This window comes from Tetrao urogallus (assembly GCF_951394365.1).
Source record: "Tetrao urogallus genome assembly, chromosome: 1".
NCBI classification, from domain to species: domain Eukaryota; kingdom Metazoa; phylum Chordata; class Aves; order Galliformes; family Phasianidae; genus Tetrao; species Tetrao urogallus.
This window is the reverse complement of record NC_136813.1, coordinates 104056233-104083203: the sequence shown is the minus strand read 5'-3', so window position 1 is coordinate 104083203 and position 26971 is coordinate 104056233. Positions and strand designations below refer to the sequence as shown.

The 26971-nt window shown below is 38.2% G+C and overlaps 1 protein-coding gene across 2 annotated transcripts in view; it reads left to right on the top strand.

Annotated features, from left to right (window-relative positions):
* EPHA6 (EPH receptor A6) overlaps positions 1 to 26971 on the top strand; it is a gene marked incomplete at both ends in the record, with an annotated part of 498668 nt that overhangs the window by 120612 nt on the left and 351085 nt on the right. For both annotated transcript variants that reach the window (XM_079541645.1, XM_079541644.1), the window contains one exon: positions 10464 to 11127. In XM_079541645.1, coding sequence (XP_079397771.1) covers positions 10464 to 11127 — 664 coding nt within the window. The remainder of the gene's footprint in view (positions 1 to 10463; positions 11128 to 26971) is intronic.

The window sequence follows — 26971 nt, the reverse complement described above, 5'->3', positions numbered from 1 at the left end:
CTGAAGTATCTAGTTGGAGTAGGTTGTGAGGTAGTCACATGATGCTGACTTCTGTTAACACTAACTTCTATTGAATGACTAGAACTTTTAAAAACAAATTCCCAGTTTTATTTTGGTATGCACAGAGGTACCAGTTATCTAGCGAGGTCTGCTGCTTGCCAGGAGCCTGCAACAAGGATGTGATAGAGAGGCTTGTACATCCCATAGACTAAAACCTGCTGCTGCAGTTTCTAGTAGGCATCAGTGACACAACAACCTGAAGAATATCAAGGACTATAAGGAGCTCAGAGCAGTAGTGAAGGCCTTGGAGCACTCTAGTATTATTCTCATCAGTCCTTCCAGTTAAAGGGATGGGGAGTGAAAGGACTGATAGCATTAAGAAAATCAAAAAATGGTTAAGGGAGTGGTGTCATGAACAGGAATTCAGGTACTTGTGTCATGAAATTTCTTTTGAGAGACCTGGTCTTCTGGGGCAGATGGAGTTAATCTCTCAGAGGAGGGAAAGACCATCTTTGGCAACAAACTTTCCAATTTAGTCAGGAGGTCTGGAGGGGGGATCTTCAATCCACCCAACTTTAAGACTGGTGATGGTACTGGATGCCCTGGTCCTGAAGTTTGATCGCAGACCAGGAAAAGAGCACCTAAAGAGCACCCAGTGAGCTCCATCCATGGATTCCGAGGGAACTGGCAGATAAAGTTGCCAAACTGCTATCCATCATATTTGAAAGGTCGTCACACTCTGAAGTTCCCACTGATTAGAAAAGGGGAAACATAACCCTCATTTTCAAAAAAGGGAAAAAAAAGATTTAGGGAACTACAGGCCAGTCTTTCTCTGTGCCTGACAAGATCATGGAGCAGTTCCTTCTGAAGGCTCTACTAAGGCACGTGGAAAATAAAAGTGAGGTAATTGGTGGTAACCAACATGGCTTCAGCAACGACATGTCATACCTGACAAATTTGGTGACCTTGTATGATGGAGTTACAGCATCAGTGGATAAAGGAAGAGCAACTGATGTCTTCTACCTGGACATGTGCAAAGCATTTGACACTGTCCTGTATGATACCCTGGTTGTCAAATTGGAGAAAATTGGGTTTGATGGATGGACCACTTGCTGGATAAGGAATTGGCTGAATGGTCACATTTTGAGTTGCAGTCCATGGCTCAGTGTCCAAGTGGAGTCTGGTGATGAGTGGCATTCCTGAGGGATAAGTGCTGAGACCACTGCCATATAACGTCTTTGTAGGTAATATGATGTGGGATTGAGTGCACCCTCAGCAAGTTCGCAGATGACTCCAAGCTGAGTGGTGCAGTTGATGTGCCAGAGGGAAGGGATACTATCCAGAGGGAACTGGACAGGCTTGAGATGCAAACCTCATGAAATTCAACAAGGTCAAGGTCCTGCACCTGGGTCAAGGCAATCCCAAGCACAGGCACAGGCTGGGCAGAGAATGACTTGAGAACAGCCTTGAAGAGAAGGATTTGGGAGTGTCAGTTGATTCAACATGAACTGGTACTGTGTGCTTGCAGCCTAGAAACTGTATCTTGTGTTGCATCAAGAGAGGCATCAAGAAACCCTCCCAGGTGGGGAGAGACCCCACCTGGAGTACTGCATCTAGTTCTGAGGATCCCAACACAAGAAGGACATTGAACTGTTGGAGCAGTCCAGAAGAGAGCCACAGAGATGATAAAGGGCTGGAGCATCTCTCCTATGAGGACAGCCTGAAGGAGCTGGGGCTCTTCAGCCTGGAGAAGAGAAGCTCTGGGGGGACCTTATAGCAGCCTTCCAGTACCTGCAAGGGGTCTATGGGAAAGCTGGGGAGGGCCTTTTTATAAAGACATGTAGTGACAGGACGAGGGGAAGTGGTTCTAATCCGGAAGAGATTTAGACTAGATATTAGGAAGAAATTCTTTACTGTGAGGGTGGTGAAGCAATAGAACATGTTGACCAGGGTTGTGGATGCCCCCTGCCAGGAAGCATTCAAGGCCAGGCTGGATGGGACTTTGAGCAACCTGGTCTAGTGGGAGGTGTCCCTGCCTATGGCAGGTGGGTTGGAGCTGTATGATCTTAAAGGTCCCTTCCAATGTAAACAATTCCATGATTTTACATAAGAGGTCAGGCAGTGGAACGGGCTGCCCAGGAAGGTGACTGAGTCACTGTCCCTAGAGGTGTTCTGTAGAGGAAATCTGTAGATGTAGTACTATGCAACATGGTTTATTGGTCAACATTGGTGGTAAGTGGGCAGTTGAAATAGATGATCTTAGATGGTCTCTTCCAGCCTTAATGATACTATGATTCTATAACTGCAGTAGACGATTAACAGCTAAAATTGTGGCAGTTGACATTGTTGCAACTAGAAAGGAACTGTTTGTATGAGACCATGAGTCTGAAGATGCTTCAAAATCTTTTCCGTAAGAGGTGTGGAAAAGATGCTTTCATTAGACATTACATTAGGTGGAAGTAAAGTTTTTGATACGGTGGAATGCCACTACATTTTATTTTTACAGCTATGTTCAATCCATCCCTTCAAAAGAATAGAAGATAGATGATGTTTATGGCTCCATCCATCAGTGAAAAATGGTTTTCTGGAAACTACAGCTGACTTTCTGAGGACACACTCCTAACAGAGAGTGCCCAGTGAGCGATGACTCATCTTACCAACAAGGCCCTTTTGGACAATTGAAGTTTGTTAGCTATATCTTAGGGTGAATTATTTGTTTTTCTAAGAAAACAGTGCTTAGTGAACTAACAATAGAGCAAATAGAAGATAAGTCTCTTCAACTCACTCTGTACGTGCTTTTTTCCCTTTAAAAATTGGAACAGTACACTTAAGGGATATATAGTTACTTAACATCTGTATGGACCTGCTGCATCCCACCCATAAGGGAAGGGGATGTGAACTTTCAAAATGTCTACTATCTTAAAAGCATTGGAGACTTACCTGGCATGGCACAGAAAGTGTTTTCTGCTGTGTCCTTTACAGTAACTTATCACAGGGAGTTATGTGTTAAATCAATCCCTTCTAAATGTCCCTTAATTTGCATGAATCTAAAGAGATTGCAAACTGATGAAAGTAGATATACCAGCCTACTCCACCACCAAATATGCAGTCATGAACAAATCAATACTCAGTATGTACCTAAATTAATTGAAGCTGTACATGCAACAAGGAAAAGACAGGATACACTTTACACTGAGTTTATGAACAAAGCTATATGAAAGGTTATTCTGTCTACTCAAGATTGTAAAATAATTTTTCTCTTTTACTCTATAGCTTTGCCACAAATTGAGCTACAAAATATCTTCGGTTTTTATCTAATTAAAAATGTGGATTCCCACAGAAGACAATGCTAGACAAGCTATCAGTATATACACAATTACATAGGAAGCATGAAGAAGTTAATTTGCTGGAAGACATCAGTGACTGGTTGGGCGTTGTTGTCTTTTTTTTTTGGTTTGTTTTGTTTTCCCCTTTTGTTTTCTTCTGTTTTTGCTTTAGATTTTATGGATGCAGCTGGTATGAGTATCTGAAAATCTGTTTATACATATTGCAGACTTTGAAATTTTATTTCACATATTTGTCTCTATATGTATTGATAAAGTATATTTCTGGCCTGTAATTGAAGTTATTCAGCTGATTGTTAATGTGCCTTACTTATTAAACCAGGATAATATGGAAATTTTTAATGCACGTATGTAGAAAGTTTAAATAAACTTAGGAACTTATGTGCAAATAAATAGAGCTGCAGCTTATGTTATTCAGCTTGCAATAATTAGTTTTCCTGCTCACCTCTCAGACTTTCCTTCCAGAACATCTGAGATTCACTTAACAGCAGGGTAGGATAATATTGCTTTTGCCTTTGATTTTAGTTTATTGATGTGATCCCCCACAATCCTAGTAATAGCAAGTTGTTATCCCTTCAGCTCCTGCAGTTGTGGTCATTCTTCTTTTGATACTGATCATTTGAAACAGATAAGTAGCTTGAAAATGAAATGAAGTAATGAATTTTGTTGTCGGTACATAATACTTGCTAGTATGATGATGATCACATGAAGTAATCAATGAAAAATGCATACCTTCAGCTGTTCATCAGCAACTTGGCAGCAAGTATTTTGGCCTGCTGTACACAATGGGAGAGGGCTCTATTTCATGTTGTAGCACAACAGTTGAAGAAGACCAATGGCAATTTTGAAGGAGCCTGTTGGGGTGGCAATGTGCTTAAAGGAATACAGCTGTGATGCAATGAGTTTTAGAAGTGTCATTGCTTCAGTTCATGCGGGTGAGGGTGGTGTCAGATAAAAGGCATCTACACTGTTATAGCAAGCTCTTCACTGTTGTAACCTGTAGTGCATGCTGGTAAAGTAAGTGATCTGTCACTTTATTTTCCTCTAAGCATCTTTAGTTTTGCTTTTCCAGTTTTATGTCCTAGTATGATTTAGTTTGTTAGTGTTTGTAACACTTCTCATCTTCTGAGTGCTTTATATAACTGCTTTGTATAATTATTTTTTAAAATTATTTCCTTTCAGTGTAGTGTCAAGGGAACTACCACTTCAAAATGCATGCATTTAACTCACTTTCTTAGCTTTATGCTCTTCATGGCTTTAAAAGGTGTTGAGTGGTAAAAGCAATCAGTCATTTAAGGGATGGTATTGCACTAAATCATAAAGCAGGCAAGGTCAGCTCTTGGACTGAGGACATGTTTGTTTTTTTTTCTATCAGGTATCTCTCCGTGCCCTTATGGTAGTCTGGATTTTCAGCTGTCTTGATTACAGCTGGGACAGAGATGATTTTCTTCAGTGTCTGATATGATGTAATGTTTTGGCTTTGGGGGGAAAAAAAATATTGATAGTGCATCGATGTTTTCATTATTGCTGAGCAGTGCTCAGCAGCCAAGGACAGTTCCTCAGCTTCTTTTGCTGTCCTGTGAGCAAGAGGGCTGTGGGGCACAAGGACCTGGGAAGGGATAGAACTAGGACAACTGACCAAAAATGGCCAAAGGGGTATTCCATACCATGTGAAACAAACTAGAAAAACAGTGGAGAATTAATCAAGAGGGCAGACTTGACTTTGGGGCTGGCTGGGCATCGTTTGATGGGTGGGGAGTAATTGCTTGTGTATCACTTGTTTTGTGTGTGTACATACATATATATTTATATATAATACACACACACACACACACACACGTGTATATATATCTGGGCTGCTCTGAAAGTAGTGTGTCCTATATCATTATGTGTGCCTGTGATGTCAGAGGCAGATGGTGGTGGTATGGCAGTAGAGGTAGAACTACTGACCAGTGTTCCCTTATGTTTTGTGGCTATATGATAGATGACAGTAGCCGGGCAGTGTGAGGAAAATGACTCCTGTCCCTGGATGCATTCAAAAGCCAACTGGATGTGGCTCTGGACAGCCTGCTATAGTGGTTGGTGACCCTGCCCATGGCACAACACTTGCTGAACACTTGATGGACACCAAATAGTGGATGTGAGCAGAGGAATGAGTGGTGTGTTTCAACGATGACAACTGCAACATGAAGGACAAGCCAGGTTCTGGATGGCCATGCACAGCCATCTGTCTTAGTTCCAGCTTGGATGGCATTGGACTCACTATGACTGTGGAGCAAGTTCTTTTGTTCGTTGCAGGGTTTGGAGTAACCACGGTGCTTGTCTCTATGGAGTGACCACAGGGCTGTCCCTCTGGATGTGGTGCTCTCGGGGGGCAATTTTTTTTATCACAATACTTGGAACAGCCACAGGACCCGTAGCAAGAGCAATCACAGGACTCATCACAAAGGCTGGAGTGACTGGTTCTCAAGTGATACAGAGATAAGGAGTAGTGAAAGTAGTAGTGAAAGGGAGGCTGAGGAACTGCTAGGACGTGTCCTCCTCTATTTCTTCAGTAACTGGGCTCCCCATGGAGATGCGTGTCTGCACGCATGTGAAATTTTTCAGTGTATCCCTTTTCCAAATGTGCTTTGCTACCTTTTGGTCTAGAATGGAAGAGATTGTGTCATTACTTTTGGCTTCTGTTTGATAGTTTCTCTGTGGTATCCAGACAGCAAAAACATTACCCCATGAATATCTTTTCCTTTGATGACTTATGTTGCTGCCTAGATTGTGGCCATATGGATTGACTGCCTTGGTAGTTTGAGCTCCATATCAGATAAGGTATTTTGAAACGTGACCATGCTTCTTAGAGTTTTGATCTCTTCTAGTATATGTATAATGGTCTATGTCCAGGATTCAAGATTTCCTTTCCTTCTGAAAGGACTGTGGTATCTTCTATAAAGCTGGAGCGGGACTGTCCTTTTCTGATCTCACAGTCTAATTCACAAGCAAGTGATGAGAAGTATTATTTCTGAAGTTGGTCTTACCCAGGGTTCATCTCTTAAATCTCACTAGATTATACTTTTTTTTTTTTTTTTTTTTTTTAATTTTTATTTTTTAAGAAAGCATTCACACATGCCATAATAATGTACAGAGCAAAGGAAACCTGGACCATCAGTAGAAGCTCATTCTTGCATTTGTTCAGTGCTTCATGACAATAACCAGAAAGTGAGTCACCATTGTGGATTTTGCATTTTTGATTGCACTAAAATCTTTCTTAATCATCCTGGCTACCTCAGGCTTAGAGCAACTGTTCTACAGTCAGACCTTGCATAGTTGTATAGTTTTTCCCCTAAATCTGAGTTACAGTCATTGTTCTGCAGAGTTAATCTAATGCGTGCTATGTATTTTCTGCAACAGAAGCAAATGCAGCAGAAGTCCTAAGGATAGATGGACTCTTCAGTTAATTACCCTACTGACTAAGGGCTTGGACCTAAGTAGCTGCTACCAAGTATCTTTTTTCTTCGAACGAAGTAAAATATCAATAAAAAGAACCTGGTGTTGTGCAAGATGCTAAAACTACTGCCCTAGATTACTTTGCTACTGCTGGGATTGGTGGCTGAGATTAAGAACCCACTCTTAATTCACCCATCCATGTGACAACTTGTAGGAGAAGCCTTCTCCACTACACGTGAAATTATATAAATATCAGCCCATTATAAACATTTCCAACTAGCTGATGTAACTACCCCTATTAACTGGAAAAACTTCCTATTGCAGGGTTGCGTATGAAAATAAAACACCATAGTGAATCCTTCAGGCACAAATAGGGCTGCTGCTGAAGTGACATCTGCTTAGTCTGGCAGCTGGCAAAGGTTGTCCGGTTTTTAAGAAAGGCAAGAATGAAAGCAGTGGGATCTTTAGGACAGGCAGTCTCACTTTGGTGCCAGGCAAAATTATGGCCAGCCGTATCCTGGGGTGCATCAGGACCAGCGTCGGCAGCTGGGCAAGGGGAGGGGTTTTCCTGCTCTCCTGTGCACTGCACGGCCTCCCTTTGAACACTGGGGGTAGCTTTGGGTGCCACAATACAAGGGCAGAAAACTATCCAAAAGCGCCCAAAGGAGGGCTGCGGAGATGGGGCAGGGTCTGGAGGCCAGGGTGAGAGAGGAGCGGATGTGGTCCGTGGTTTGTTCAGCCCAGAGCAGAGGAGCTGAGGGGAGGCCTCATGGCGGCTGCAGCTTATCGCATGGAGCCGAGGGGCAGCGCTGAGCTCTGCTCTGTGCGACAGCGACAGGGCCCGAGGGAACGGCATGGAGCTGCGTCAGGGGAGGGCAGCTGGGAGTAAAGTATCTTTACTGCCAAGATTTTAAGGCTTAGAGTATGTATTTTAATTAAACGCTTTTATTAATTCGTTCTGGCTGTGGAAGCTTAGTTCGAACTGTGTGCCACGTGCTTGGCAAAAGAGGAGAGGCCAGGCCCATCAGAGAATGCAAGTCCTTTTCTTGTTTCTCAAAGCCAAGATTTACTTGGTATATTATGTATTTCTTGACACAGGACATATTTTGGTTGTATCTCAAAATCTAATTTAGAAGCAATGGTTCAGAAATGAATACTGTGGTAACTAGTCTCCCATTGTGCAATTTTGACCAGATCTGAATTTGTTCTCATATTGGCAGGAATTCTGATCTAATTTGTCCTTCCTGAATCTATGTTAGACTCACACAGGTCATAAGGCCTAGAAATACAAGAATCTCTTAAGAGGTAGCAGACAGCCAGTGGCCACTACCTGTCCAACAATCATTTTTTAAAGTATGTTTCATGGGTTTTGAAATAAGACCTTGAGGCTATTGCTCGTATTGCAATAGATAGATAGAGAAAAAGAAAATCTCAAAAGTTACAGTCTGTAAAGACCTTGACTTTTGTAGAGAGCTTATTGTTCTGGGTAATTCCCAAATACACACTGCAGTAATCAGAAATCTAACTTTTCAGGCCGTACCTGTCTCCATTTAGAATTCCATTTCCACTTGAATTCCAGCTGCCAAGTTTGCAGTCTAATGAAACCATAGAGTACTTACTTCTTTACTGCTACCTCCTCCATGATGGATCAGTTTGCTCCTGCAGAAGAAAGGGTAAATTCTCCACCCACGTCCATGCTTTGTTTCTGTGAAAGCTATTGAAGATGGGGATGTTATACCCTCACTTTCATCTAGGAACAAGTGATGTTTCTGAAACTCAAAAAATAAAGCCAGCAGGCTTTCTACATATTTACAATTTGACATGGGCCTTAAAATTCATCTGATGGCTGGGGATGTTTCTAAAAATGAAGACTTTACCTCTTAATAATACATTACCTTTTTACAGAATAAGATGATGAAGTAGTTTTTTCACCATGTTTCTAAAAGATAACTTATAATTTTTTTTCCTAAAAATTTTAAACTGAACTCAATTCCTAATTTTTTTCAGTCTGAAAGGCCAAGGGCCAACCTTCCTCATAATGTTGAGCGAAGTAGACATTATGAAAATTGTGCGGCTTAAGTAGTCAAAGTGCATCATTAGAAGTCTAACTTTGAAGTAGAACATATTGATATTGTCTGTATTAAAGCAGAAAACTTTGTGGCTTGGAAGTATCATCGGGCTAAAGATATTTGAATTCATGTTTGAATAATAATGTGCAAGGTTCTTATCTTGCTATTGTACTCAGAATTGCATATTATGCATAATTTGAACATGGGCTTTGACATATTACATGTGTACACCTGAATATAATTAACATAACATTCTTAAATGCCAGACTGTGCATTTAACTGAACTAACTGCAAAGATGAGGAAGTTGGTAAGAGCAAAAATGCTGCATAAACTTTTCAACTTTGAACTGCTGTCTCAATTTTAACCTTATGTTTCTTTTTAGCAGGCAAATTATTTTAACTGAATGTGTATTTATAAATAATCTGTTCCAAATATGCTAAACTATGAACACAAATAGTGTGTATTTTCATGTTTCATTCTACTAAAACATCATAGTTGGGTGTTTTTAGTAATATTTAATAACAAGCTTTTGGATTATTGACTATATGAGGTAATATCTAGAATGCCATAAGAGAACAGTATATCCAGAAGGCCACACTAAAAATTTATAGCGGGGTGCAATATTTTGGGGTATGAAACTACAACTAGTTCTGTTTTTGTAAGAAAGAAATCAATGCTTAATGCTATACTGATATTGTGAGTGCTTATTGAAAGCTGACTCAATTTTATTCAAACTGAATTGGAGTTGTTGGCAATCCCTTAGAGTAGCAGATTATGTAATGTTAGATGTTCAATAATTCTTTTATATTTAGTACATGGATGGCTTTTTGTAGATGCATGTTTTCAATGGCCTTATGGCATGGGTTCCCACCAGCATTTGAGAACAATTCAGTGATATTGATGCACACAACTTAAAGAAATAAAAATGATAATTCCTATTTCTTGTTCAGTTTATAAGAGAATTTATAGGGGTAAATAAATGATATGATGCCTGTGATAGATCTTTATTTTTTATTTAAGAAGAAATGAGTGTAATACAGCATCTATGGAGCCAGAAATATCTCTTACCTGTACATTTAACTGTGTCTACAATAATTGTGTAAATCAGGAGAGCTTATACAGAATCACAGAATCACAGAATGGCCAGGGTTGGAAGGGACCTCAAGGATTGTGAATCTCCAACCCCCCTGCCACATGCAGGGCCACCAACCTCCACATTTAATGCTAAACCAGGCTGCCCAGGGCCCCATCCAACCTGGCCTTGAACACCTCCAGGCCACTATGTACATCTGAGTCTATCTATAGATGTACTGACCAACTATGGCCACTATTTCTATCTTCTGTTGAAGCCACATTGATCAGAGACTTTTTTTTTAATTCATAGAAATTTATTGTAGAATTTCTGAAAACTTTTCTACTCTGTAGAAAACTCTGTAGCTACTTCTGTAGCTGGTATTTGCTTCTAACTACTGTTATTACTCTAATCTCGACACAATTATTTTTAATCCAGACATGATTTCATATACTCACATTTATGTGTATTGAGATTGGCTCTGTAGATAGCAAAATTTATGTTTTCCTTGGTTTTCAAACAGTCTGTTTTCTTTTCAGTGGGATGCCATTACTGAAATGGATGAACACAATCATCCCATTCATACGTACCAGGTGTGCAATGTGATGGAACCAAACCAAAACAACTGGCTTCGAACAAACTGGATTTCCCGTGATGCTGCACAGAAAATCTATGTGGAAATGAAGTTTACCCTGAGGGACTGCAACAGCATTCCGTGGGTAGTGGGAACCTGCAAGGAAACTTTTAATCTCTACTACATGGAATCAGATGAGTCTCATGGATTAAAATTCAAGCCAAACCAGTACACTAAAATTGATACTATTGCGGCTGATGAGAGCTTTACTCAGATGGACTTGGGTGATCGCATTCTTAAACTCAACACAGAAGTTCGTGAGGTTGGGCCAATAAACAAGAAAGGATTTTATCTTGCATTTCAGGACATTGGAGCATGTATTGCTTTGGTCTCAGTCCGTGTTTATTACAAGAAGTGCCCTTTCACAGTCCGTAACTTGGCCATGTTTCCTGATACTATTCCAAGGGTTGATTCTTCCTCTTTGGTGGAAGTGAGGGGCTCCTGTGTGAAGAGTGCTGAGGAACGTGATACTCCAAAATTGTATTGTGGAGCAGATGGGGATTGGCTTGTGCCTCTCGGACGATGTATCTGCAGCGTAGGCTATGAAGAAGTGGATGGTTCCTGTCACGGTAAGAAAACTAAAAGTGGATTTATGATCTATGAATGCTAAATAGCCCATATCATATTGAAAATACTTCATTGTGTTCCCCAGGAATGTCTTTAAATGACCTTGATAATTCTGAATAAAAGTCATGATGCTGTAGGTTTCTAAGAAAGCACTTAGTTACTAAAGATGATGTTCATTTTGTTGAAGTTTTGATGCCTATGATGGGAATATATGTAGAACAACCGATTGCCTTGACTTCTTTTGTAATGAGTGGAGATAAGTGAGCACATTGGAGCAGATTCCTCTGACCTGTTTTAGATGCATATCTCAGGATGAGGTGAGCAACGATGAAAATTATCCCTTTTTTTTCTGTATTCCTAAAAAGGGAAATCTAGTCAGTTAACTCGGACTTAAGTATTTCCTGTAGGTGCACAAAACCAGAAGTATTAATCTGGTAATTAACATGGTAATTTGTGCTTTTTTAAAAAGGGAGATTTTAATGCTTCTGTGAGTAATGAGTAATAGTCCATAAATTGAGTTCAATTAGAGAAGTTTTAGTCCTTATTCAAAATTAAAGTAAAACCTACAGAATCCAAATGTTGTCCTTCATTAACTTCCTCTTTGCTGCTTTTGAAATATCGTGGTGTCAAAATCTGATAACTGGAGTTAATGCACAAATGGAAAATTCAGTTGACTTGACCACTGTGCTGTTTACATTCAGAATTTTTAAAATGATCTACGTCTCTTGAATAGCCCAAGTCTGTGAGCTTCTGTGGAGTCAATCTAAGACTGATACCTATTGAGTGTGTGCATGTTGAGACTTAATGTCTATCTGGAGGTCTTCTAGATAATACTTCTTGGATAGTGCTTAACTGTTAAAGGCATGTGTCTTTTCACACTGTGGAGATGTGTGGTAGCTAGCTGTTCTTTAGTGCACTGCTTCTGAAGCTGACAAAACATCTTGTTTTTCTAAATGCTTGGGTTTTTTCACCTATATCTAAGTTTCACATAGACTTTGGAGTAAGTCTAGTACTGACTTCTAGAGAGTACCTCAGTGGCCATCTGCTTTGGTTCAATTTTTGCTTTGTAGCAAAATGGAGGAAAAAAGGTCCATGTCCATGAATTACACAGGTGAGGTTGCAGTTGTCCAAATACTTTGATGAAGAGATACTCATGTTAGTGTTTGGCAAGTTGTGCAGTAACCTTGAGTGATAAAGAGTGTTAAAATCACATTATACATTGGAATGAGAAAATGAGACCTGTTTACTTTTTGTTGTCTGATCCTGCTGACATTAATTATCAAAATATACTCATTGTGAAGATATACTTCTGCCATTACTGGAAGCAAACATAATTTTCTACATAAGGTCAAGAGGTTTCCCTTTTAATGGGAGAAGGATTTTCTTTAATGCATTTGTACTCAATCATCGCTTTAAAACTTTACAGAAACGATAAAACCAGCAACCAAAACCCACGCAAACTGCTAGGAAATGATTCTTCTGTGCATTGACTCAAATTATTTATTCAATTGACAGCTCAGTCTGCTTCTGAATGGATACCTTTTAAATTGAATGGAATGTTTGGAGCCTCGAGTGTTCATATATTCTTAGCTTTCTGTCCCAAAAGCAATAGATGAATGTTTTAGAAGATCATAATCTAACAGAGCTTCCATATGTCTTCTGAAATCATTTTCACAGCTGTCTGATGCTTTCCTCTCAGTTATCTTCGTAGTATTTTAATTTTAGTACTACTTTTCCTGACAGCTTCTCGAAGTACGTTTGTCTTATCTCTTGATAAATGTCATGCTAAAGGCAGAATGGTAGGACAAGCCCTACTTTCAAAATGAGCAGCAATTTAATTTTATTAGCGCCCACTCTGTAGTTCGATTATGCAAACAAAATCTTAGTAAGGTTGCTGTCAAGATGACCTGTGTTTGCCTTTGTGCCAAAGCTGATGGTGGAGATGTATGCTTGAGTGGCTGGGAATGTTTTTCTGCCATGAGAACGTTTGAGTACTATGAAGTGAACTGAGTTCACCAGCTAAGCTGACAGCAGTCTTCCATCCAGCTCTAATGGCCTGCTTTGAGACTTTTGCTTCTAGGCTGAGGCAAGAATCAGATCTTAGAGTTCAAAAAATACGTCACCAACCAATAATTCCTAATTGCAAGTTAAAGACCCAACTTAAAGCACGTGGATGTTACTAACTTTCTGAGGGAGGGGGGTTAATTTTACATTTGTTTCCATGGAAACAAAGAAGGGGCAAGACCCCAGTTGCTGCATCTATTTGTAAAATGCATTCGCACAATCATCAGATACTCACCACTGCAGTTACAAATCTGAGACTTGGAGGTTCTCGGTGCCATTGTGTCAGTGCTTCTCATAGGCACTGACAGAATAATGAATGTATTGGAAATGAAAGAGAGAGTTACAGCATTCAGATCAGAACTAATCTAAATTGATGGCCACTGTTATTCTTCTGCATTACATTAACTTGCAAAATAAGTATTTTGAAATGTCTTCTGGCAAGTAATTGGGTGGTGGGCAGTATACAGATTCATATTTGAATATTTTTCCTATTTTTGATTTAAGTCAAATTTTCAATTACTTATTAGTGAAAGGTTCTGTGAGGAACAGTAAGTTACTTATGGCAAGTACAGCTTATTAGTCACAGAATTTAAAATACATATCTGCTTTGATACTTGTGGAGATAAACACTATGCATTCAGGAATTACTACAAGATGTTACAACTTCAGTTGTTGCAATGTGTTTTGGTTTTGTATGCATTCCTCTTTGCCTATGAAGCTATCATTACTCCCGATCCTTTGTTTTCTTTCATAAGCACTGTTGTAGTGTGACAACGTCTTTGGAAGAACTGATAATTTGATTAGAGTACCTAAATTTTCCAAATGCCTACCTGACTAGTTTGAGAATTCAGAGACCACAGAGAATGTTTTGTTGATTTAGGCACTATCTTGCTTTGCTGAAGTTGATGGGGGGGGAAAAAAAATCCCATTGGTTGCAATAGGCTTACAGTTATTCACAAGTTGTGTGCATTTCATAATGATATCACCTGGAAAAAGCAAATCTTTTCTGAACCGATTGTGTAAATAAGCTATTCCTCTTTGATCTGAATCTGCTTTCAAGATTTTTCTTCTCCAAACCATGTAAGTGAAATAGCAGCAACATATTCTTGTATTTCATTAAGCATTAATAAATGAGTCAGCTCCAATAATTTGGCAAGAGTAATCACAAACAGCTCCAATATGCTTTTCTAATCATTGATACCAGCCTCGCTCGCAAGTAGAGAGATGGTCATTGCATTAAAGGAGGAGATGCTTCTCATAAACATAATTAAAAGTAGCGATGTGGTATCTGCTCTGAATTTCAATTCCACACAAAGGTCAACCCGAATTTAACAAATGCAGAACATGCACAGGCAGTATCAGGCGTGGTGGTTTTGGTTTTGCTGTTATTTTTGTTTGGCTTTAAATGCATTAAAAAAAAAAAAAATCCTGACAAGGAACAAAGGGTTACTTTTAGATTGTGAGCTAAGGGGAAACAAAATTATGGTGGACTTTGTTGATAAAGGAGTAAGGGTGAACATGGCAGGAAGCTACAGTGCGAGAGAGATAACTGGATGACCTGAGCAACAAAGCAAGCATGTTATTCTTACATTTAAAACAGATCTAATGAAACAGGTTAAGTAACAATTCTCAAAACAAATTTTTGGTGTCTGTAAAGTATGTTCTGTTATTTGCTGCTTATGTAAGTCCTGCTTACATTAGTTACAACGTACAAACTTGTCCAAACTGGATCTCTTTGGCATAGTATAGTAACAATTCGTTGACTGTTAAGTTTAATTTTTTGTTTTTAAATGATTTACCAAAAATTATTTGCATTAATTGAGGTTTGCATTTACACATAAAAATTCAAGAATATTTATAGCAAATACTAATTATGATTATATCCATTTTAGACTCTCAGCCAATCAAATGCAATCCAGAAGTGTATTTTAACTTCAGGAAGTTGATTTTTTTTTCCTTGAGGAGTATTTTAAGGAGCTGTTCTTGTCACGTGTTCCTCCTCCCCCACTCCCCAACACTTCCAAGGGACACTAATGCACAAAAACGTGGAACTTTTGATTGAACAAATTGAATTGAACAAATACTTCCTCCTTTTATTCATTACTCAAAACTGTGGTAATGCTTCTGTGTTTGGGTTTTTGTATTGGCAGCCTTTCTTCACTCTTCTAGTCTGATTTGATTAGAAGGTACTTTCATTTTATAATGTATGAACCAGCCTATCCTCCATGAATCTGTGACATGTCTTTGTTACTGGTGAGTGTTGTATCAATCAGGAAGTTGCTTTCTAAACCCGAGTGAGCTCCTGTATGGAAATCTGGTAATTAAAACCACATAAGTTCACTATATAGTCATGGTTTATGTACTTGTCTAATGCTGTGAGAAGCAAAATACATGGCAGTGAAATGGCAGGTTTACCGGTAGTTACAGAGAGGCAATGCAGTGGTTTTTTTCTAATTAATTTTTTTAAAATTTATTTTTGAGATTTGTTTCTCTGCCAGCCCTTGAGCACTGCAGTAAAGTGAAACTGAAGGAACAACAAACTCTTGGACTGCAAAGAGGGACAAAATAAGATTAAACCTTAAATTAGAAGAGCTCACAGTATCTTTTTAAGAGAGAACCCTTTAACTGTAGTAGTTGGAGTTCTTTCTGCAGCAGAAGTGGGATACTATCTGCTCCAGCACACAGAAATTCCTGACAATAAGGGGTGCTACTGTTTTTGTTAGCCAGGGGTTGCAAGGGAGGCTGAATGTGTGGAGGGCTGTTCTGCCTTGTCATGAAGGGGGGCAGCTGCAGAATGTCCAAGGACTGCCTGCCTCTAGGTGGCTGTGTGGAGTGATACGGCATGTGTCACACTGCCACTGGTGATTTTTCTCATGGATGTATTTGTTTCAAGTATTAAGTGCCTTTTTCCTTTTAAAATAGAAGATAGACAAGAGGCGATACTGATAATGCGAGACTACAAATAAATTCTGTTTGAAACCTCCTTTTTGTTGCAGTCTGCATGTGCTGCAAAAGGTGTAGAAAGCCAGTGGGTATTTGTGAAGGAGCAAGAGGGGGAAGGTAGGTGGGAGCATGTGGAGAAGTAATGGCAGAGGTGACATGAAAAATATTAGTATGAATGATCAGGTTTGGTGATCGCTCCAGCACTAACTCCATGGTTATTCTTCACTACCTTTTTTTTTTTCCCCCTCTGCAATGTTACACAACACATTACACAACATGTTTTGTTTAGCACATGTCTCCAGTGGCATCCCAGAGAATGGGGGGGGGTGGAGCACTGCCAAATTCATGGAATTCTTCCATATTCTTGGTATCAAAGATGACTGTTTCATATCGCAGTCTTTTCCACACTTTTGTCTTCTCACTATTTAATATAAATGTTGTTGTTAACAGTACTTGTGACTTACTGTGCATTTCCAGAACTTACTAAGGAGTTGGATTGTTTTTTAAAGCAAACGTTTATTGGAATTTGTAGCAAATTCCTAAATTTGCAAGTGCTCTGGAAGAAGGTCATACTTCTGGTTTTTTTTATTACTCTTAAGAAATAATGGGTTACTTTACATAATACATGTGAGTCTCAATGACTTACTTTCACTGTTTTTAGTGAAATCACTTTAGACCTTAGTGATTATTAGGGATATATGTTTTCCACTGAAAAATGTGCTCTCTTGCCTATGCTAAGCTATATATTTTAACTTGAATTCTAAATGTGGATAAATGTCACTTTTAAATTTCAAATAGCAATACAGTTTTTAGGCTGAATCACTAAACAGAGAGTTTTTTTTTAACATAATACAAGAGCGTGCTTGGAAAAAAAAATACTACTTGTGGATAATAGCAACACTGTAGGCAGTAGTACAGAAAAGTAGTTGATAACGATTTGTTCGGAGCTTCTGTATATGTTTAATCAAAAATGACTGCTAATGTACTGCCAAAAATTGCACCTGATCTAAACTCCAGCCATGTACTTTAGGAAACAGGGCATGTATTTATGGTAGTTCCTCAGTTTGCTGAGTGTAACTTGAGTGGTGCAGTCAATGCAATAGGAGAAAGGAATGCTGTTCAGATGGACCTGGACAGGCTTAAAAAGTGGACCCATGAGAAGCTAATGAGGGTTCAACAAGGCCACAAGTGTAAGGTGTCGTGCTTCAGCCAGGGCAATCCCAGGTATGAGTACAGACTGGGAGATGAACTCCTTGAGAGCAGCCCTGTAGAGAAGGACTTGCGGGTCCTGATGGACAAAAAGCTGAATGTGAGCCAGCAGTGTGCTCTTGCAGCCCAGAAGGCAAACTGTATACTGGGCTGCATCAGAAGAGGAGTGTCCAGCTGGAAGAGGGAGGTGATAGTCCCCCTCTACTCAGCTCTTGTGGGGCCCATCTGCAGTACTGCATCCAAGCTTACAGGATGTGGAGCAGTTGGAGCAGTTCCAGAGGAGGGCCGTGTTGATGATCAAATGGAGGTGATTATGAAACACCTCTCCTATGGGGAAAGGTTAATGCGGTTGGGCTTGTTTAGCTTGGAGAAGAGAAGGTTCCTTGGAGACTTCAGTGCAGTCTTTCAGTACTTGAAAGGAGCTTGTAGCCAGGAGAGGGACTGAGTTTTTATGCAGGTAGATACTGATGAGACAAGGGAAAATGGATCTAAAATAAAAATGAGAGATTTAAGGTAGGTGTTAGGAATAAATTCTTCATTCAGAGGATGGAGAGACACTGAGACAGGTTGCCCAGAGTAAGTATAGATGCCTCATTCCTGGAAGTGTACAAGGCCAGGCTTGATGGTTTCCTGGGCAATCTGATCCTGGTGGCTGGCTGTGGGCAGCAGGGATGAAACTAGATGATCCTTGAGGTCTGTTCCAACCCAAGCCATTCTGTGATTCTATGATGCATGATTTGACGTTTAGCAGTGGTCCACTTTATACTATATATAGTTAGTGTGCTGTAGTATACTATGATTACTTGTTCTTGCTGCGTTGAAAGTAGTAGAGTAGTGATGATTGTATGCAAAACTCTGATGGTCCTGGAAACAATCTGTTTTTCTTGAGTTTTGTAAAGTATACATATAAATGCATACAATTCTGTTCATATATTTATTCAACTATGTGAGAACAAACGTTTTAAAGTTGTTGCCTGACTTTTTTTTTTAAAGTTTGAAGTGAAGATTTCTGAAGTGGTTTTGATGTGATTTTTTTTTTTTTTTCTTTCCCCTCCTCTTCATCAAACCTGTGTGGCAGCTCTCCTGACTGCACTGCAGGATGAATGTAGGGCTGTGTCTTGGGATTGTGGCACAGGAGAAGATCTCAGTTTAACCCCCTAAGAGAAGGCTCTTGTTCTGTAGGATCAAATGGGCAGTGTGAGCAGTGAGGGTGCCAGAGCAGGAAACGAGGAAGGGTTTGTATGTTATTCACAAATTTTTTTTTTACATCTGTGTGCAGATATATATAAGTTCCCTATATAGAAGGAAATCTTCCAGCAATAACAGTCCAGTCACAGTAGAATGATCAGTCTAACCTTATAGTGGACTTGCTTGTGCTAAAATAGTTATTTCATGACATCTAGCATTAAGAAATTCCAAAAGGTTTACTCATCAGAAGTCAACAGATGGGCATGCCAGTGTGCAAGTAAAATGGGAGTAACAGAAAGACAGAGAGGTTAGAGGCTGTGGTGTCACTGAAGATGAAGAAGGTAGGCACTAACTCTGAATTTCTGTCCGATTATTCTCGTTGTGTTGGGATTTCCCCTTGAGATGGATGTTGCCTACTTGAATCTAAAAAAAAAAACAAAATAGTACCTCTTAGTTGTTGGGTAATAGAAACTCTTCTTACTTACCACATATTTTCTTTCTCCTGGGAGTCACTTAGCTGAAGCTTGAGCTCAACCATCTAAAGATAATTTGACTTGGAAAATGTTCATTGCACTTTACACATGATCAACTTCAACTGTTTCAACAGTCAAATACTTTGAACGGTGGTGGGTTTTGCTTGAATGGAAACCACAGCCTGCCGTATTTAATGTCTGCAAATGGTCATTGTTGGTTACTGTCCTGTTACAGCTGTGGGAAACTTTCCTCCAGCTAGGGAAGTGTGATGGGGATTGTCTTATGGCTGAGAATGTTCTCTATTACTTAGCTTTTCTCAATTGATTAAAAATTTACGTCTCAATAAGTTCTGAACAGATCTTCTCTGACAAGAACATTGAAGAAAGTATAAAATACAATTATTTAGTTACTAAAAAATGTCTTTAATAAAAAGTTGCTGATGTTGCCTTGTGTAATTCATTGAATTTGAGCATCCACAATGAGTACTGCAGAAGAGAAATGCATTTTGAGGAGGCTGTGATTTGTAATCAGGAAAATGAACACTTTGTGTGCTGCAATGTAATAACTCTTCATGATTTCCATAGGAATATACTGAAGAGAGGTAGCAGTTATGGCATAATAAGGGTTTGTTGTATTTGTCTGTTTATCTTTGTGGAAATAATGTTCCTAGAATTTTTATTCATCATTGACTTTTGTGGTGGTGCTCTGAGGAGATAAAATAAAGATACTCAGAGAAAAAAACCGGAGACCAAATGATCAGTGCTTTCACTCTGTAGTAAGCTGTGGATTTTTTTTTTTTTTTAAACATAACAATCTTCTCTTAAATCTACACAGACTTAATATTTACAGTATGTGTAGAGAGAATTTTGCCACAAATTCTCATAAAACTGAATTAAATTCTAGAATAAGCAATTTTCTAATTTTACTGAGCACAGTTACTGAAAACTTAAAAGAAATAAATAAATTACTTAATTACTTAATTACTTAAAGAAATAAAACATTCTAGAGTATTATTGGTATTATTATTATTATTATTATTATTATTATTATTATTACATAGATCATGTACCTGTGAGAACTCAGGAAGTTGAGCTCTGAAATCTGAAGATAATCACCTTTATTTCCTGTGAAGCAGGTTTATTAATGAGTAAAATATTCACAAATAAACCATAAAATACATTCTGTAATGGAACTGTTACCATTGAGGTTACCCATCATTTTATTTATTCAGTTCTATTAAAGCATTTATACTGAGAAATGTAACTTGAAAAGCAGTCAGCGCGAGGTTTCCTCTTGCATGATTTAGCCGGGGAGTCACAAGTGAGAGTAAAATAATTGAACATGATTATTTCTGATGGAAAGTTGGCCTCGGACATGCAAACACACACACACACAAAATTAAAAACAAATATATACACTTCTATATGTATACAAACTGTATTTGCTTTTTAGAACTCCGGGCATACAAGTGAGATGAACCTGGCTTTAGCTGACTAATTTCTTTCCGAAATATAAGTTTGAAAATAATATGAGAAGTGTTTATTTTATACAGAACTATTGATGTAGACTTGAAATTCATTCTGTCCAAGACTAATATAGTTTTCAAAGGCATTTAGTATTCAAGATTCTCAGAAATCACAGCTCCCAAAATTTAGAGGCATCATTTGATCCAAAGCAGTCAGGAGGCTACTCACAAATGTGAGCTCTTGGTAGATTAAGTTAAAGTAAATAAAAACTAGAACAACAACAAAAACTCTGGTTTATTGGTTTTTTTTTTAATATATATTAGTATTATTTTTATCATTGATCTACTTCATAGAATGTTCTGCTTGCTGATCTGTGCTGCATCCCATATCTGCGTACTCTGAACAAGTAAGATCCTGCTATTACCAATATCTCTAATATGCACTGTTGGTCTTAGCTTTCCAGCATCAATCTTGCTGGTGTTTATGTAAATATTTTCAAGCTTATGTATATCTCAAATCCTTGTGTTTATCCCACTCTCATCTTGTGTAATTTAGATGCATTCAAATCTTGTTTAGGTATTCATAAGACACATGCAAGACATTTTGTACAATCCTGTGCAATATCATACATCTTTTTCTCAGGGTAGAGGTTGACTTCCAAGTCAGAAAAAGCTCACTGTTTGCACTTTTATTTTGATACAGAAAAAGTGATGTCTATCTAAAGAGTTGATTTGCTGGGAAATGCTTTGGAGATTCTGGTAACAAGTTTCTTTGTGTATATCTTAAAGATCTTTCTCATTATAAGCAAGTCACTGGCAAAATTTTTTCTGAAGTTTTTCTGTAGAATAATGGCTTCCAAAGATAAATGAAGCAAAATAAATGGTCTACATATTGTGTAAGGTGCTTTCAGGCAAAAAGATTGCATCTGATTGAATGCATCATGTACAGTCTTCCCCCTTATGTTTGTGCTTTCCTATTTGTGATTTTGTTACGTTTGTTAGTCTTTCAACTAGTCATGCCTTACTTTCCACTTATTTTTATTTAAAAAAAAATAAAAATTGTATTGATAATAGTGTGCCAAGGACTTCCATTTGTGAACGGGAAATAGCTATTTGTTGCTTGAGAAGCATGCAAGTTCGTACTTCTAAAAAAGATTTTAGTCTTTAGAATTGTTTGACTTGTAAAAATAAGATTGATCCATTTTACTGTTTTTCACTCAGAGGGTGGTGACGCACTGGAACAGGTTGCCCAAGGAGGCTGTGGATGCCCCATCCCTGGAGGCATTCAGGGCCAGGCTGGATGTGGCTCTGGGCAGCCTGGTCTGCTGGTTGGTTGGCGACCCTGTACGTGGCAGGGGGGTTGAAACTAGATGATCATTGTGGTCCTTTTCAACCCAGGCCATTCTATGATAAATTCTCATACCACTTGGATTTGACATCCAGCTGGTATGCTCATGTGCTGGATATTGAATTCCAGTTGTGAAGGAGGTCTGTAGAGCCTTAAAGGAGCTCTGGTGTTTCAAATGCTTGCAGTAAGGATTTGGGAAAAATTGTCTACAGAAACTGAAGCTTATTCTTAGCGGTTTCCAAACACTGCCTTTTCCCAAAGGTTTATGCAAAGTTTAGAAGTTGTTATAATATGGATTGCGATTAGTGCTGTTACAGCTAGTAGCTCGTATCAGTTTTTTTAACCATGACTTGAATTAATATACCTTGACATTGTTTTGGTGGCTGTGACAAATGACAGCTCTCTTTTGCCTTCAGAGCCAGCCCAGCCGACTGCTGCCACAGCCCCTGTAGTCCCTCTTAGAGGGGAGATGCCCCCTAGGTATCTCATCTCCCAAAGCTCCTTACTTCAGGTACTGGCTGCTGTTTGCTACTCCAGAGCTTCCTTTCCAGCAGCTCCTGGGGAGTTGGCCTCAGTTGTGATGTCCTGGTTGTTACTTGACAATCAGCTGTCATGGGTGCAGTTCAGTTCTTATAGTAAAAGTGGCAATATATTAGTGGGTTTTTTTGTGTGTGTGATTACAGGGCATCTAAGGAGTTAAATTTAACAGAGATTTACTTGCTACTGAATCTCAATGCTAACAAGGACCAGTAGTGTTTTAGTTCACATGCTGGAAGTCCTTTTCATGAAGACTCTTTTTTCTTTTTTATTTTATTTTTAACAGTTCCATCATATCACAGGAGAATATTCTGCAGAATCTGGCAAGAAGTGGTCAACCTGCTGATGGTGGACTTTAAGCACTAATGCCTATGAATAGTCACTCTAGCCTGTGAAGTAAATATCTCAGTAAAGGAAGGTTGTCCTGGAGAACCGACTTAATGCAGCAATGCTCTTTTAGGCATATGTCTGCTAAAGGTAGAATAAATTATGTAAAGCAGGTCTCGTACCTACTAGTGAAACATCTAACAGAGCCAAGGACTGCACTTGAAATGTGTCTCTTTAAAGAAGCATTGCTTCAAAGGGATAATGATCAAAGCATGAATAAATTCCCAAAGGACATGGAAATCTATGCATAGAGATTATACTCCAAATGCTAACAATGAATGTTCAGTTATTTGGTATCTGGTTATTATATAATAATAATAGTTATGTATGTGAAATGTCTTAATTTTGCTGTGACAGCTTGACTGTATTCCCAGATGTTAAATATTTCAAAGCTTATCTTACATATATTCATAAACAAGATGAAAGTGTTAATTCTAATTAAAATGATACACAGTTCAATAGCAGCCTTAATAAAGTCCCAGTGGAACAATAAATTTAAGCAATATTTCTTTTCTCCAGAGTCAAAATATAGATTTCTATTTTAGTATAAACTGGTCATCATAGAAGAACTGAGTCGTCAGGACTGGAAATGATTTTTCTCATTTTTCTAAAATCTTTTGAATATGGTCACTGTTTTGAACTGCAGTGTATTGGCAGTTAATGTAAGAAACTGGAAAGACAAAAACCACTTTTCAGATGTAGTTTTAATTGCAAAAATGTTGCTGTTGACTCACTGGGATATCAGACTTGAATCGTTGTCAAAGTATTTTTTGATTTTTTTCTAAATCAAAATAGATATTCCACCACATTTAGAAGAAAACGAAAACGTTGCACAGTTCCTCTGTGTCAGGAGGCAGTGAAGACAGGGAGGAGAGACCTGGGGAAATGCATAGAGATGTGTTTGGCCACTAATATTTAGGATGCCTCTAAAGGGAATCCAGAAGTAAAAGAATATTCGCTTCCTTTCAAAATCTAAATAGAGATTCTTCTACAGTAAATTAATAATGTATTTGATTACATCTGCATGTACTTCATTTTGGCTATTTACAATGCATAGTTTATCTTAGTTGCTTTCAATTATATGTATTATTGCTGTAATTAGCAGGTCATGAAAAACCACGGTAGTAAGAGAAATTCTGTGTTGTGAAGGACTGAATCTGTAAAATTTCTTTTTCAGTTCTCTATAAATCTGGATTCTTTTCTAGGGATGAAATTTGGATTGATCAAAACATTTTGGCTTTTTTCCTTTGTGTTATTCATTTTGCAATGCCTTCCTTAATTATTATGAATTATAGTGATGATGATGGTGTAAAATGTTAACTGATCGTGATGTAGTAAACAGAAAAATAAAACAACCGAAAAAACACAAGCAGGGACAGGAGAGGAAAAGAAGGTTTTTTAAATCCTAGATAGTGGTATTATAGAATATGATAGATAATAGTAATGAATGTGGAATGGAATGATGGGATGTGATGGAAGTCATATTATTTGATTGTGACTGAAGATTCAAGAAATACTCTGAAAGGTGATCTTGGATAATGAAAATGTTTTCTCTCTTACGTAGTCTACATGGTGATTGCTGGCAACCACTGAACCCTTAAACGTTGTACTATACATAATTATAATGTGAAAAGGACTTATTGATACGTTAACAACTTTAATCTGATAGCAGGATCAAGCAGTGTGTTTCTCTAAAATGAAACTTGGCCTAAGTTTGCAAATAGGTTATTTTAATGTGCTTATTCTTACTATTCTGCTCTGTGAATTTTTAGGGTTTGTTCATAAATTTCAACAGTAAACTGAAAACAAGGCCAATTCCATCTTCCAGAGTGTTTTTGGAGCAAACACAGTGGGCAGTCATTATAAGGGAGAAACAAAGTTAAGAACATGTTTTAGGTGATGAAAGTAGCAAAATCCAGTGTGACTCCATAAGCTGAAATTAATAGGCAGTAGATACCATCAAGCTGTAGGGTTAGTTTGCTATGGCAGCATGAACACAGCAATACACATATATTCAAGAAAGAAGCTGAATAGTGACATGCATGCTATCTTTAATAAACCTGTTGGGCTTTTTTTTAGAATTTAGTTTGCATAGAATGAGCATAGTGTGGCTGAATCCTTTCTGCTGATCAGGCTAGCTTGCTTCTTTTTGTTGTTGAATTCATGGAGCGGTCAGAGTGCTATTGAAGTATTGTGAGGGAATTTTGGTTTTGTGGTTTCCAAAGGAAAATAGTGGACAATTTTCATTAGGTCAATACAAATCAGAATGACATCAGTGATTAACTAATTGTTCATACAGGTGTGCAGAAACAATTGGGAAAAAAAAAAAATCTATCCATCAACTTCAATGTTAAAATATAGGTTCAGATTAGAGGTCAGACAGCATGTACAGGGATGAGCAGGCACATTCATATTTCACTGTTAGTGTGATTTAACATTTGTACAGCAGTTCTTCATGCAGTTGATGTGGGTTTTTGTGTTTTAAATGAGCAATATAGGAAGGAAAACTGTGGGAAACGTATTCTGACACAGCTCGTTTATGCCAGTGAGCTGATATTTATATACAAATACATGGCTTTGACGTTTTTAAATTAGGCATCACTCAGCAACGTGTTAAAATTCCAAAAGTCATAATATGAAGTACTGGGAAACTTTGCAGAATTCTTCTGCAAAAGACGTAAGTGACCTCAGTAAATGAGAAGAAATTTAAAAACAATCCATTCATGTTCCAGGTAGCTGAAACAAATAATCATAATATAAATCAAAAAAAGATGCAGATAATTGTAGGATTGCTCTGTGTCAACATATTTTGTTGCCTCTGAAATATAGGTCATGTTAATCACCATAGCCTACAGGGAAAAAAATGTCTATTTTTCTCCAGTAAATGTAAAATATTACTTACAAGCTGTCTCTAAATAAAATGTTGTATCTTCACAAAATATATTATCTAGTGTAACAATCCACAGTGAACTACACCATTTCTGACAAGAAACAAACGTGCAGGACACTCCCAGACATCATCTCAGAAAAAAGGATACATCTGGAGAGAATCAGCAGATAGAATGGATGGCCAAGGGCATGAAAGTGAGAAGGAGGCAGGGGTGATGTTTTAGTGCCCACACACCTGTTACTTATTTACCAGTCATTTTACTATCGCTTCTTCATTGGTGCTGCAGTGTTCAAGCTAGTTCTGCAAATGTCTCGGTGACAGTGATGTCGTAGACATCATTGGTTAACATAGCTGCTCCCCAGTGGCTGAGTTTGTACAACTTGTACTGTTATTTTACTGTAGCTAGAAACAACTGTATTGTAAACATATCACAAAAATAGTCATTTCCTGGTCAGAAAGAAATATTATATCATCAGTGTCAAAGCTGAAATTCAGAATGTTTGAAGGTTTGGGTTTTTTTGTTTTTACTTGAGTAACTCCCAACCTTGCAGAACTAAAAATATGATTTTTAAGGCATAGCAAACAATGACAGAATCTACTGGATATTTACAGTTAGAAAAGGAATTACATATAACAACTAAAAGGGTCGTCTTTCAAGGGAAGCCTGTGAAACTGTTATTAACTATGTTCCTGATTTATGGACTTTCCTAATCCTTGGGAATAAATTAGGTCAACCTGAAAGAAATGAAGGTGCAGTAGCTCTAAAACAACCTATTGATTTTTGACCAAATCACTGTCTGTGGTAATTCTTACAGTTGCCTGCATGCAAAAAAAAACACAGTGTGGTTGCTAGAGAAGCAGTGTTGGTAATTGTTATTTGTTTGGGCCACGTTGTCTTTACCTAAATGTTAATAGCATCAGCAGAACAGCTTAACCTGAAAATTAGCTTGCTCAAGAGAGGGGCGTGATGAAACTTCCCTTACTTTGGGAATGAGTAGCAGTAATATTGAAGATATTCCTGTAGTGTTTGCTCTCGACTTCAACTTTGAGAATGCTAGTTCTACTTTTCCTCATATATCCTCTAAGATCTTCTTGCAATTATTCTGCTTTATCATTCTGAAGAATGCTTTATGGATTGTTGTTTGCTTCGTATGTTTTTAATTTAAAATAATGGAACAGGGATGAAAAAGATTGGCCTTAAGGAACAAATAAATGATTACAGTAGCTGTAATTACTGAGAAAACTCCGTGATACAACTATCAAAGTAATAATAGCTCCCTTTCTCAAAAGCAGCTAGCAACAGAGAAATCTCTGCCCTCAGTTCTGCTATGAACAACTAGA